The 14,069-nt window shown below is 44.8% G+C and overlaps 1 protein-coding gene across 1 annotated transcript; it reads left to right on the forward strand.

The window, feature by feature from the left end:
- Nucleotides 1–1,078: 1,078 nt before the first annotated feature.
- Nucleotides 1,079–9,358, forward strand: LOC116360199 (zinc finger protein 219-like). Its single transcript, XM_031815089.1, has 5 exons — nucleotides 1,079–1,694; nucleotides 5,300–5,436; nucleotides 5,850–6,059; nucleotides 7,663–7,735; nucleotides 7,831–9,358. The coding sequence occupies exons 1-5, from the start codon at nucleotides 1,397–1,399 to the stop codon at nucleotides 9,006–9,008; spliced, it is 1,896 nt and encodes a 631-aa protein (XP_031670949.1). The 5' UTR covers nucleotides 1,079–1,396; the 3' UTR covers nucleotides 9,009–9,358.
- The last annotated feature ends 4,711 nt before the right edge of the window (nucleotides 9,359–14,069 follow it).

Raw genomic sequence — 14,069 nt, forward strand, 5'->3', positions numbered from 1 at the left:
GAACTAAGCGACTTTGAGCGTGGTATGATCGTTGATGCCAGGCACACCATCGTTGATGCCAGGCACACCATCGTTGATGCCAGGTACACCATCGTTGATGCCAGGCACACCATCGTTGATGCCAGGTACACCATCGTTGATGCCAGGCACACCATCGTTGATGCCAGGCACACCATCGTTGATGCCAGGTACACCATCGTTGATGCCAGGCACACCATCGTTGATGCCAGGTCCAGTATCTCAGAAATGTCCGACCTTTTCACACACGACAGTGTGTAGGGTTTCCCTAGGCTGGAGTGACAAAACAAAAAACAGAGTTACAGAGCGAGGGGAAACTGTACGGTTGAGGTTCAAGGTGCGAGTTGTCCATTGAAATCTGGCAACTTGGACCTCAACCCTACAGTTCTCCCTCGCTCTGCGTTTTTGAGTGTCAGGAGAGGACACTTTTCATCCCAAAGGATTACTCTCCAACAGGTTCCCCAAAGACATGGAAAACGTTAACCATTAGTGGGGGAAAAAAACTAAAACTGACCCAAGATCAGCATCTAGGGACAACTTAACACTGCTCCACCTGTGACATAATGAAAGGCAGGGGCAGGAGTTTTTCCTCACCACGTGACCAGACCAGGGAACACCTCCTGGCCCTAGATTTAAGGGGAATGGCTCGGCTTCACACTAGTGGGGTTTTCATATGAAAACTAGCTCTATGTGTTTTGAACCGTTTGAATGGTTTCCACATTGAACACTACCCTCTGTGTGTAGTGGTTGTGTTTTCAGTTCAACTGTCTTGATGCTTGATCCAGAGTGGACTGATAATGTATAAGTTATGACAAGTAAATATTTTAAATATCCTTATGAATGTGTATAGGTGAACAGTAATTAAAAAATGATTTCCATTTGCCTGTCAACAATATACTTTAGATTTACTATCAGATTGATAGGCTGTAAAGATGTTGATGGAATTCATATATATGAATAGTAGGCTAGTTTGTCATACTGTTGTAATTTACTTTTTTTTCAAGTCAATTAACTGTTTGTCGTTTATTTCTATTAGAAATACTAGAAATAGTTAAATGCTTTATTTGAGAAAAATCATGAAATATTGTTTACACCAGAAAACATGTTTATTATGGAGCTCCAACATTGTTGTTATTGTGGAGCACTCCTATACAGTAGGTGGCGGTGTCCAATTTTCAAGTCCAGCATATGATTACATTACTGTGATGAGGAACAGGAAAGATAATCTCACCAGCGAGCTACAAACAAAGCTAGCTAGCTATCCATGTTTAGTTTATGATATTATTGTATTTGTTTGAATAGCTTGCTAGATACTCATAATATAGAAAACACAAAGACTGTTTTCATATTGAAAAGGGGTCAAAAGCGTAGGGGGACAATGTCGGGTTCCGTGGTCGAGTTCCAGGCGCAGATAGCCTCAATCATGGAGGTGCTAGCCAACGCGGCTGTTGCCGAAATCTGCAAAGTTGTTGACGATGGCTATGCGGTTGTACACCTGAAGATGTCCCAAAGCCACAAGGAGAACGAATTTCTACGGAGGAAAATGAAATTGATGGAACTTCAGGTCGCGAGGTTTCGAGCAGAGAGAACAAAGTCTTCAGAGGGGTCCGTCCACAACCGCTTCCATGGAATACGCCTCCTAAACAGACACAACCATCGTGAGACGGCAACGACAGGTTGGTGATGATGATGAATTTGACACTGTGCACGTATTTTAAATTAAATTTACAGATTACCGACCATTTCGAATCCCACCGTACCTTCTCCGCTATGCAATCTGGTTTCCGAGCCACGCTCAAGGTCCTAAACGACATCATAACCGCAATCGATAAGAAACAATACTGTGCAGCCGTATTCATTGACCTGGCCAAAGCTTTCGACTCAGTCAATCACCACATTCTTATTGGCAGACAACAGCCTTGGTTTCTCAAATGATTGCCTCGCCTGGTTCACTAACTACTTCTCTGAGAGTTCAGTGTGTCAAATCGGAGGGCCTGTTGTCTGACAGTCTCTATGGGGGCGCAGGGTTCAATTCTCGGGCTGACTCTCTTCTCTGTATACATCAATGATGTCGCTCTTTCTGCTGGTGATTCTCTGATCCACCTCTACACAGACGACACCATTCTGTATACTTCTGGCCCCTACTTGGACACTGTATTAACTAACCTCTAGACGAGCTTCAATGCCATACAACTCTCCTTCCGTGACTTCCAACTGCTCTTAAACGCAAGTAAAACTAAATGCATGCTCTTCAACCGATCGCTGCCCACATCTGCCTGCCCGTCCAGCATCACTACTCTGAACGGTTCTGACTTAGAATACGTGGTCAACGACAAATACCTGGGTGCCTGGTTAGACTGTAAAGTCTCCTTCCAGACTCACATTAAGCATCTCCAATCCAAAAAATTCATCTAGAATCGGCTTCCTATTTCACAACAAAGCATCCTTCACTCATGCTGCCAAACATACCCTCGTAAAACTGACCATCCTACCAATCCTCGACTTCAGCTACGTCATTTACAAAATAGCCTCCAACAATCTACTCAAAAAATTGGATGCAGTCTATCACAGTGCCATCCGTTTTGTCACTAAAGCCCCATATACTACCCACCACTGTGACTTGTACACTCTCGTTGGCTGGCCCTCGCTTCATACTTGTCAGCTCACCCACTGGCTCCAGGTCATCTACAAGACCCTGCTAGGTAAAGTCCCCCCTTATCTCAGCTCACTGGTCACCATAGCAGCACCTACCTGTAGCACGCGCTCCAGCAGGTATGTCTCACTGGTCACCCCCAAAGCCAATTCTTATTTTGACCGCCTTCCAGTTCTCTGCTGCCAATAACTGGAGCGAACTGCAAAAATCACTGAAGCTTTAAGCACCAGCTGTCAGAGCAACTCACAGATCACTAAACCTGTGCATAGCCCATCTGTAAATAGCCCATCCACTAACCTCATCCCCATGCTGTATTTATTTATCTTGCCCCTTTGCACCCCAGTATCTCTACTTGCACATTCATCTTCTGCACATTCTACCATTCCAGTGTTTAATTGCTATATTGTAATTACTTCGCCACCATGGTCTATTTATATTGCCTTACCTCTCTAATCTTACCTCATTTGCACACACTGTATACATACTTTTTCTACTGTATTATTGACTGTATGTTTGTTAATTCCATGTGTAACTCTGTTGTTGTATGTGTCAAATTGCTTTGCTTTATCTTTACCAGGTCTCAGTTGCAAATGAGAACTTGTTCTCAACTAGCCTACCTGGTTAAATAAAGGTGAAATTAAAAAAAATTAAAATAAACATGAATCTTCAATTTGACCCCATCCATCAATTGTGTTTAACCAAGTTCAGCCATGATTTATGTACTGTCAATACAGTTCGGCTTATGTGTATTATTGAGATCCACCTCAAGAGGCTGAGCCTGTTCACTCACTACCATCTAGAAGGTGGAGACTTTACAGGTGCATCACAGCAGGGAACGAGAGACTGAAAAACTGCTTTTATCTCCAGGCCATCAGACTGTCCCCACTAGACTGCCTCCGCCCAGTACCCTGCCCTGAACTTAGTCACTTAAAAAAAAAAAAACGTTATTTAGGCAAGTCAGTTAAGAACAAATTCTTATTTTCAATGACGGCCTAGGAACAGTGGGTTAACTGCCTGTTCAGGGGCAGAACGACAGATTTGTACCTTGTCAGCTAGGGGATTTGAACTTGCAACCGTTCGGTTACTAGTCCAACACTCTAACCACTAGGCTACGCTGCCGCCCCTAGTCACTGTTACTAGCCCGGCTACCACCCAATACTCTACCCTGCACCTTAGTGACTGCTGCCCTAGTCATTGAACACTGGTCACTTTAATAATGTTTACATACTGTATTCTAGTCAAGGCTCATCCTATATAACTACTGCTGTACACACCTTTTCTATTCATATACTGTCCATGCTATCTATATATACCATCATATACATATATTTATTCCGGACTCTGACCTTGGTCGTTCTGATATTTTTTAATTCCTTTTTATTTTTTGGATGTGTCTGTATTGTTAGGTATTACTGCCCTGATGGAGCTAGAAACACAAGCATTTCACTGTGTTACAGTAGGTATTACTGGCCTGATGGAGCTAGAAACACAAGCATTTCACTGTGTTACAGTAGGTATTACTGCCCTGATGGAGCTAGAAACACAAGCATTTCACTGTGTTACAGTAGGTATTACTGCCCTGATGGAGCTAGAAACACAAGCATTTCACTGTGTTACAGTAGGTATTACTGCCCTGATGGAGCTAGAAACACAAGCATTTTACTGTGTTACAGTAGGTATTACTGCCCTGATGGAGCTAGAAACACAAGCATTTTACTGTGTTACAGTAGGTATTACTGCCCTGATGGAGCTAGAAACACAAGCATTTCACTGTGTTACAGTAGGTATTACTGCCCTGATGGAGCTAGAAACACAAGCATTTCACTGTGTTACAGTAGGTATTACTGCCCTGATGGAGCTAGAAACACAAGCATTTTACTGTGTTACAGTAGGTATTACTGCCCTGATGGAGCTAGAAACACAAGCATTTCACTGTGTTACAGTAGGTATTACTGCCCTGATGGAGCTAGAAACACAAGCATTTCACTGTGTTACAGTAGGTATTACTGCCCTGATGGAGCTAGAAACACAAGCATTTCACTGTGTTACAGTAGGTATTACTGCCCTGATGGAGCTAGAAACACAAGCATTTCACTGTGTTACAGTAGGTATTACTGCCCTGATGGAGCTAGAAACACAAGCATTTCACTGTGTTACAGTAGGTATTACTGCCCTGATGGAGCTAGAAACACAAGCATTTCACTGTGTTACAGTAGGTATTACTGGCCTGATGGAGCTAGAAACACAAGCATTTCACTGTGTTACAGTAGGTATTACTGCCCTGATGGAGCTAGAAACACAAGCATTTCACTGTGTTACAGTAGGTATTACTGCCCTGATGGAGCTAGAAACACAAGCATTTCACTGTGTTACAGTAGGTATTACTGCCCTGATGGAGCTAGAAACATAAGCATTTCACTACACCTGCGATAACATCTGTAAAATATGTGTACGTGACCAATAAAATAAGATTTGAGGATGTATCATGCTTTCTTTGTACTGTCAACACAGCTAGGATTATTTTAGCTCTACAGACACATAACATACATCATGAACATATGTTTGCTTGGTACTTTGTAAAACAACATTGATGGATGGGGTCAAATTAACTTCCCCCTTTATTTCCAGGACCTACTTGGCAAAACAGAGCCAGACTTTCCAACAGGAGTTTTGGGAACAGCAGCATTCAAAGAGACAGACAGCCCATAGACGTGGATCAAGACGATGTCTCTCCATCAAAGCATATAGATGCTACAGGTGATGAGGTAAGTTCCAATTTTAATAGATGATTTTAGACTGTCACAGACTTATGTCTGTTTTAGTCTCGGACACCAGACACTTCCTTCCGCCTGGGGATGAGGTTATGTCTGTATAGACGTGTATGTTAGCACATTATAACCAGAGATGTAGTAGTTAAAAATATGGTTGATAAACAATGATCAGTGAGTAAAGTAACACTCCCTATACTTTCAATGCATTTTTGCACTAAAAGTTTGTAAAGGAATGTGTAAAATACAGACGGTGGAGTTTACCCTCTACTACACCACTGATTATAACACAATAACAACAAGGCAACTACTATGAATTTCACTAAATCCCATGTCATGCCCATATCTCTATTCAGTAGATAGTGTATGCTCTGTCTCACTCACTCATCTCTCCCACTTAACCCCATCAGCAGTCAGCAGAGACAGAGGAAGTGGAACCAGACCTGCTGATCATCAAGGTGGAGGGAGAAGCAGATGACCAGGACTCTAGGATCAGCCACCCAGCTAGAACAGTGGAGGGCAGCAGAGAACTAACCACCCAACTGGCTGCAGCCACCACAGAGGACCCCGCCTTCCAGTCCAGTGGCCCCAGAGGCAACTACAACAACACTGCTATGGAGGTCAGTGGATCTGACGCCGTCCTCCTCCAGTCAGAAATAGGGAATGTGAACCAGGGACCCCAGCAGTACACAGGATTTGAACCCAAAGCAGAGAGACCGAGTCTGGACACAAAGTGTGACATGAACGGGGACCTCACTCTCCTAAGAGATTCTTTAAACCAGGTATGGAGAGAGGTAGTAGTGACTGATGATGGCGCCTCTGCTGCTCACACTAAAGTAATGGCCCTAGGGAGTGGCCCAGTGGGCCCAGAAACACAGACCAGCTCGGCCACAGATATGAGCAGTGTATCTAGTGGCCAGCAGGTGGATAGAGGTTTCGAGTGGGGTCAGGTGAATACAGCTACTACACCACAGGACAATGGGACTGGAAATAAGCAGGGAGTGGGAGTGTTTAACAGAAACGCACCAATGATTTGCCATGATTTGATGAAAGACAACACACCGCTATTGGTTTCACCCGGCTTCCGGACCTCAGAGATAAATACAGGCACCCATCTTGACACAGGAAATGCAGGTGAGGCCAACAAAGCTAGTTGGTGCTCATTGGCAAGCCTCCATAGACACTCTGAAATACCAGGAAGAGGAGTTCAACAACCAGCTCATACCTCACTTCCTGTCAGCCATTTTAGACCAAGCACCACAACTTCCTGTCATTTGAGTAATCTTGCCACAGATGTTAGACCTGGCACCGTAGAACAACAGTACGGTTTCCCGAGCTGCCATAAGAAGTTTGTCCATGAGAGTGAGTTGCAGCAGCACGCTGTCATCCACACCAGGAAGCGGGGGTTCGCCTGCACCTTCTGTGAGAAGAGCTTTGAGGGCGCCAGCCATCTCCAAATGCACCTAAACGTCCACACTGGCGAGAAGCCCTTCAGTTGTGCACATTGCGGACGCAGGTTCTCCCACACCAGCAATCTGAAAAGACATCAGAAGCTTCATCATTGATAACTGACATGGAACAAGAGATTCCTATAAAAAAAAGCTGTTATAGAAATATCATGAGTTCAAACGTCATTGGTTCTAACATAGTCGTATGTCTGCAGGATGTTTGCCCTGGTCTCATACGTCTACAATACAACGTGGTTCATATTTACATTATCTACAAAGACTGTTACGTTTTCTTGGCTTCTTTAAGGCCAACAGCATCACTCACATTGACTGTTAAGGTTGATCATGGTTGTGTTCTTCTAATAATACTGTGTGCGTCACACTAAAGTTATAGCAGATACTGAAATTCTACTGTGAGACTGAAAAAGTTATGTTTTTCTGTAACAATGTGACCAATGGCTGTTGCTGTTTATTCATTAAATCCAATAATTCCCTCAATAAATAATATTTTTCAAATAATTTCATGGTGCTTCTTGACTCTAAATATATATTCTCACATTGACCCTAAATATATTGTAAGGAAAGGACATTTTTCTTTCAAAATTACAAGTGAATTATTGAGGTCCAGTTTTAGTTTCACCAGTAAATTAACAACTTAATTCAAGCCATTAGATCAATATTATAGCCAAGTAATAGCTGAGTTATAATAGACCTGCATTTGTTTGAGAGCTTTGTAGAGCTCATGTCTGTCTACTTAATTCCTCCCTCTTTTCAGGACAAATCTACTGTGGAAGGGGAGAGAGACCTCCAGCAATGGAAGAAAGAAGAGGGTCTGAGGGAGATCCCAGGTAATGATTTCTGTAATAAAAAACGACATATTGATTGACAACCTCATTGTTTTATTTGACTGCATATGACCATCATGCTTTTGTTGTCTCTTCAGGCACTGATAGTGGTCACAGAATGACAGACCCAAACACACCGACCTCTCTAGACACGGACCAAAAAGAGCTCACTGAGCAGCTCCGAACCAAACACAGTATAATGACTGTCAACAGATCAGACACTGTTTTCAAGTCAGACCCGGAGCCTGAGAGCCTGAGCCAGGTGTTTCAACTCACAGGTCCAAGACCTGTTGCTAAACAGCAGTGTAGCCTGAACCCCGAGAGAACAACCGATCTGCCTGTAAACTCCCATAAGCGAAGAGGCAGTGATACAGCGAATGATCGGCCGTCTTGTTCTAGTTATGCTGCCGAGACGGTCTCAGGAAGCCCCTCGCCTCTCACAAAGCTGAACCCTATTCCCCCACTTTCTCAGATGGTGAGGAGTGAACACGAGTATTCCCAGGTCGATTCAGAAGTCATAGTTATCGACCCCCTTCCTGTTGACGATGGGGATGGCACGCCCTCGTCGTGGAGACAAGGTGACGTCATGGAACACGGGCATCATCAAGGAGGACATAGTGAAGCAGATGCCATGCTTCTTGGAGGACATTCGAGTAACACTTATCATCTTCATCATCATCCTCACCCAGGTGTCCAGCCAGCAGCGAGACAGAACTCATCTGACAATCACTTCTACACCATCGGCATGGACGGCGCTTTCCACAACCGCCTCGGCACCTTTCAGAACCCCGCAACCACCGCCACTCCATACGCCACGGGAACCGAGGAGCTGCAGTACCCCACCTGGGTGGATTTCCCTGGGAGCACCCCCGACACCCACCTGGGCGACGTGACTGGGACTCATCAGGACAGAGGATCTAGGGAGGAGGGGGCGAGGTCCTACAGGTGCACCTTCTGTGAGAGGGAGTACCCTCACCTGTGCCAGCTCAAGATGCACCAGAGGGTTCACACGGGGGAGAAACCGTACGAGTGCGCCCTGTGTGGGAAGCAGTTCAGCCAGCTGTGCAGCCTGAAGCGGCACCAGAGAGTACACACAGGGGAGAAACCTTTCAGATGCGCTCAATGCGGGAAACAGTTCTCTCATTCCAGCAATTTAAAAGTGCATCAGAGCGTCCATACGGGTGAGAAACTGTTCCACTGCACCCAGTGTGGGAAGAACTTCTCCTTTCTGAGCAATCTGATAAGACACCAGACAGTTCACGCACGGAAATTATAGGTTGTGTTGTGATTTGGGATTGTGTTTTCTGAATTGATTGTAAATTGTATGTGTATGATTGCTCTGGCTTAAAGGTTGTTACCTGTTTATTTCTCCCCTGACTGTTATTTTGTATTCTGGAGCCTTTTGTAAAAATGTTATAAAAAGAAGTGACACTAAATGTTTGACTGCAGATTATTATATTGGTTCATGTTGGTTATTTTTGTCTAAAATGTTCAACTTATTGTATAAATTCCTACAGTATTTGTGACGCAAAGTGTTGAAAATAATCAGGCAAAACTAAGATTTTGTCACAATCAACATGCTTGTGTTAAAGTTAAAAAGAAATAAAGCAACTCATGGGAAATTTGAAAAAGGTATTGTCTTTGAGAATGAGAGTAATACATTTAGCTTTATCTCAGCAAATACATCTCTGTGATCTCAGTGTTTACGGTAAACTGTCTCCGGAAGTAGATTGTTTAACCACATAATGGTTTTACTCGGGAAATTTGTTTGCTAGCTAAATAATAACAAAGATGTCCAACTTTGTCGTTTTTCGTGCGCGTGTAGATTCCGTTATGGAAACTTTAACGGCAACAGTCGTACGAGCACTGTGTCAAATAATGGAATAATTCCTATGAATTTGGTTCTACCGTTTGAACCATTTTGGCAATAAACTATTATGACCCCATTCCTGAAATATGGACATATCTTCGGTTCCCCTCAATGACTATCAAATGCTGTGTTAGAAGGGAGTGACACAAAAAAAGTGTCTCCCATAAGTAAACATTGCCCCGTCACAGCCCTTCTAAGCACAGCCTTTCCACTCCCTATTTAATCTTGCTCTTATGACTGACTGGGTTAGAACCAGGTCTCCTGCATATCACAAGACTGTGTTAGCCCACAGGGATTAGTTCAGGAAGCTAACACAAGTCTTCAAGTCTCCAGCAAGGTTACTCATCAAAAGAGTGGTTCATCGAACCACCTCGGTTAAATTTCACCCCCCTTTGACCTCATACTCAGAGAACACGGCAGCAATATAACTGATTGGGGTTCAAATCAGGCCTCCTGCACAAGACCACTTTCTGTGGCAAACAGAAACAGAATGATCTGTGCAACCCATTTAATGAGAATGCAACACGTGATCCATACATGTGATGAGCAACCTGGCTGAAGACGTTAAGTTTAACCCAGGGCGCCGCTTTTGTGACAAGTAACTTATCACAAAAGCGTGGTCATCAAACCACCTGTTAGACTTCACCCTCATTTGACCTCCTCCTTGAAGACTCATCCAAGTCACAGGACCAATGCCTAGGCTTTAGCTCACAGGCTAACACAGTCTTAACCCATTGTCACGTTGACAATAATGACTACCCTTGCCCTTACCCTTGCTTTAGCTCACAGGCTAACACAGTCTTAACCCATTGTCACGTTGACAATAATGACTACCCTTGCCGGAGAATTGAAACGGACGTCTAACAATAACTAACACGTCTAACACAAACATACATGTGAAACTAACAACACTTGCGCAATTAAAGGCCTTTTTTAATAGCACGGTGGTTGGAATGCCTCAGGAGGGCGGTCACGTGGATTCGAGGCAGAAGTCCTGAGGTTGAGTCTCCCTATGAGCTGAATCGGGGGAAGCTGTACTCGCTAAACAAGCAGCGTGACATCCTTTACAACGGTGCCACGGGACTCTACAGTTGTGATGGTTCAACCACTGGGGGCGCTGTGGAGCCAGTTAAGGTGGTGAATGTAGCAGATGAGGATCTGTGAAACTTATTCAGCAGGCCGAAGTGTCGTCCTTGCGCAATAGCAGGACTTTTTCAATAGTGCATAAGCTGTAACCCTTCAGGAGGGCAGTCCAATGTGTTAGCGAGGCAGAGGTCCTGAGTTCTAGTCTCGGTATGAGCTGAATCACAGGCACACGGCACCCACTCCAATTTGCCTACCGCTCCAACAGATCTGTGGAAGATGCCATTTCCATCGCTTTTCACACAGCCCTAACACATCTGGACAAGAGGAACACCTATGTGAGAATGCTGTTTATTGACAACAGTTTAGCATTAAACACTATTGTTCTCTCTAAGCTTGGCACTAAGCTCAGAGCCCTTGGTCTGGACGCCACCCTCTGAAACTGGATCCTGGACTTCCTGACGGGCAGACCACAAGGTGTGAGGATTGGCAACAACACCTCCTCCACACTGACACTTAACACAGGGGCCCCCCAGGGGTGTGTCCTCAGCCCTCTGCTGTACTCCCTGTTCAGCCACGACACTAACGCAGTCATCAAGTTTGCTGACGACACCACAGTTGTAGACCTGATAACCAACAACGACGAGTCAGTCTATAGGAAGGAGGTAAGTGAACTGGCATTGTTGTGTTATCACAACAACCTCTCCTTCAACGTCAGCAAAAAAAAGTTGACTGTTGACTTCAGGAAGCAGAGGAGGGAACATACCCCAATCTACATCAATGGGATTGCAGAAGAGAGAGTCAACAGTTTTAAAGTTCTTTTGCGTCCACATCACTGAGAACTTGTCATGGACCAACACCACCACCACCACTATTGTCAAGGCGGCTGAAGAAATGTGTCATGCCACTACAAATACTACCGCTGCACAATCGAAAGCATCCTGACCAGTTGCATCACTGCCTGGTATGGGAATGTCTCCGTCCATGACCGCAAGGCCCTCCAGCGAGTGGTGAAGAAGGCCCAGTACAACACTGGGACCGAGCTTCCACCATCAAAGACATCTACTGGAAACTGTGCCCGAGGAAGGCCTGCAGCATCATCAAGGACCACACACCCCAGTCACAACCTGTTCACTTCCTTACCGTTGGGCAGACGGAATCGGAGCACGAGGTCTGATACCAACAAGCTCAAGAGATAGTTTCTGTCCACAAGCCATCAGACTGCTGAACACTTGAACTGGACCGACCACCTGCTCTGATTCTCCACACGTTAGTACACATGTACACACACAGATAAACACACCCACACTGCATGTACAACACATTACATTATGAACACCTACTCTTTCCATGACATAGACTGACCAGGTGAATCCAGATGAAAGCTATGATCCCTTATTAATGTCACTTATTAAATCCACTTCAATCAGGAGACAGGTTAAAGAATGATTTTTTTTAGCCTTGAGACAATTGAGACATGGATTGGGTATGTGTGCCATTCAGAGGGTGAATGGGCAAGACACAATATTGAAGTGCCTTTGAACGGGGTATGGTAGTAGTTGCCAGGCACACCGGTTTGTGTCAAGACCTGCAATGATGCTGGGATTTTCACGCTCAACAGTTTCCTGTGTAACCACTCCCTCTTCCAATTAGAGCTAATTGAAAAGCTGTTCAAAAGAGGACATTGTATTCCTTTTTTTTGTACTCCCTGACGAAGGTCATGCAGCCGAAACGCATCAGTTTTTAAAAACTTTGTTTCTATTGAACATGCCATACTAATAAAGGCATTTTAATCAATTATATGAAGAGTGCCTTGCTCCTCCTTTCTTTGTGAGTTTCCTGTGTGTATCAAGAATAGTCCACCACCCAAAGGACATTCAGCCAACTTGACACAACTGTGGGAAGCCTTGGAGTCAACATGGGCCACCATCCCTATTGAACACTTACAACACCTTGTAGAGTCCATGTTCTGAGGGTGAAAGGGAGTGGGGAGAGTCTTACAACACCTTGTAGAGTCCATGTTCTGAGGGTGAAAGGGAGTGGGGAGCGTCTTACAACACCTTGTAGAGTCCATGTTCTGAGGGTGAAAGGGAGTGGGGAGCATCTTACAACACCTTGTAGAGTCCATGTTCTGAGGGTGAAAGGGAGTGGGGAGCATCTTACAACACCTTGTAGAGTCCATGTTCTGAGGGTGAAAGGGAGTGGGGAGCGTCTTACAACACCTTGTAGAGTCCATGTTCTGAGGGTGAAAGGGAGTGGGGAGCGTCTTACAACACCTTGTAGAGTCCATGTTCTGAGGGTGAAAGGGAGTGGGGAGAGTCTTACAACACCTTGTAGAGTCCATGTTCTGAGGGTGAAAGGGAGTGGGGAGAGTCTTACAACACCTTGTAGAGTCCATGTTCTGAGGGTGAAAGGGAGTGGGGAGCGTCTTACAACACCTTGTAGAGTCCATGTTCTGAGGGTGAAAGGGAGTGGGGAGAGTCTTACAACACCTTGTAGAGTCCATGTTCTGAGGGTGAAAGGGAGTGGGGAGAGTCTTACAACACCTTGTAGAGTCCATGTTCTGAGGGTGAAAGGGAGTGGGGAGCGTCTTACAACACCTTGTAGAGTCCATGTTCTGAGGGTGAAAGGGAGTGGGGAGAGTCTTACAACACCTTGTAGAGTCCATGTTCTGAGGGTGAAAGGGAGTGGGGAGAGTCTTACAACACCTTGTAGAGTCCATGTTCTGAGGGTGAAAGGGAGTGGGGAGAGTCTTACAACACCTTGTAGAGTCCATGTTCTGAGGGTGAAAGGGAGTGGGGAGCGTCTTACAACACCTTGTAGAGTCCATGTTCTGAGGGTGAAAGGGAGTGGGGAGAGTCTTACAACACCTTGTAGAGTCCATGTTCTGAGGGTGAAAGGGAGTGGGGAGAGTCTTACAACACCTTGTAGAGTCCATGTTCTGAGGGTGAAAGGAGGTGGGGAGCGTCTTACAACACCTTGTAGAGTCCATGTTCTGAGGGTGAAAGGAGGTGGGGAGCGTCTTACAACACCTTGTAGAGTCCATGTTCTGAGGTTGAAAGGGAGTGGGGAGAGTCTTACAACACCTTGTAGAGTCCATGTTCTGAAGAACTGAGGCTGTTCTAATGGCAAAGGGGGGTGCTCAACTCAATATTAGCCAGTCGTTCTTCATGTTGTGTACACGCAGTGTAAACACAATACATTTTGCCCCAACTGTATTAGTCTATTATATGAATGTTAATCTGTATGGAGAATCAAAAACAACGAGTGAGTGGTTTCAAATCTGATATTATGAAAGTAGGAAGGTGATGTTCTAGGTGAGATAAATCTACAGGTACTGTTAATACCTCCAGAAGATGAGGTTTCCCTAGACCATAGTACCTC

Source organism: Oncorhynchus kisutch, unplaced genomic scaffold (assembly GCF_002021735.2).
Source record: "Oncorhynchus kisutch isolate 150728-3 unplaced genomic scaffold, Okis_V2 Okis07a-Okis12b_hom, whole genome shotgun sequence".
In the NCBI taxonomy this organism is placed as follows: Eukaryota; Metazoa; Chordata; class Actinopteri; order Salmoniformes; family Salmonidae; genus Oncorhynchus; species Oncorhynchus kisutch.

Bases quoted from the DNA above. Each gene is read 5' to 3' on its own strand.
- LOC116360199 (XM_031815089.1), top strand. From the start codon at position 1,397: ATGTCGGGTTCCGTGGTCGAGTTCCAGGCGCAGATAGCCTCAATCATG. The intron at 1,695-5,299 runs GTTGGTGATGAT...CTTTATTTCCAG, and splicing joins TCGTGAGACGGCAACGACAG to GACCTACTTGGCAAAACAGA. The intron at 5,437-5,849 runs GTAAGTTCCAAT...TAACCCCATCAG, and splicing joins TAGATGCTACAGGTGATGAG to CAGTCAGCAGAGACAGAGGA.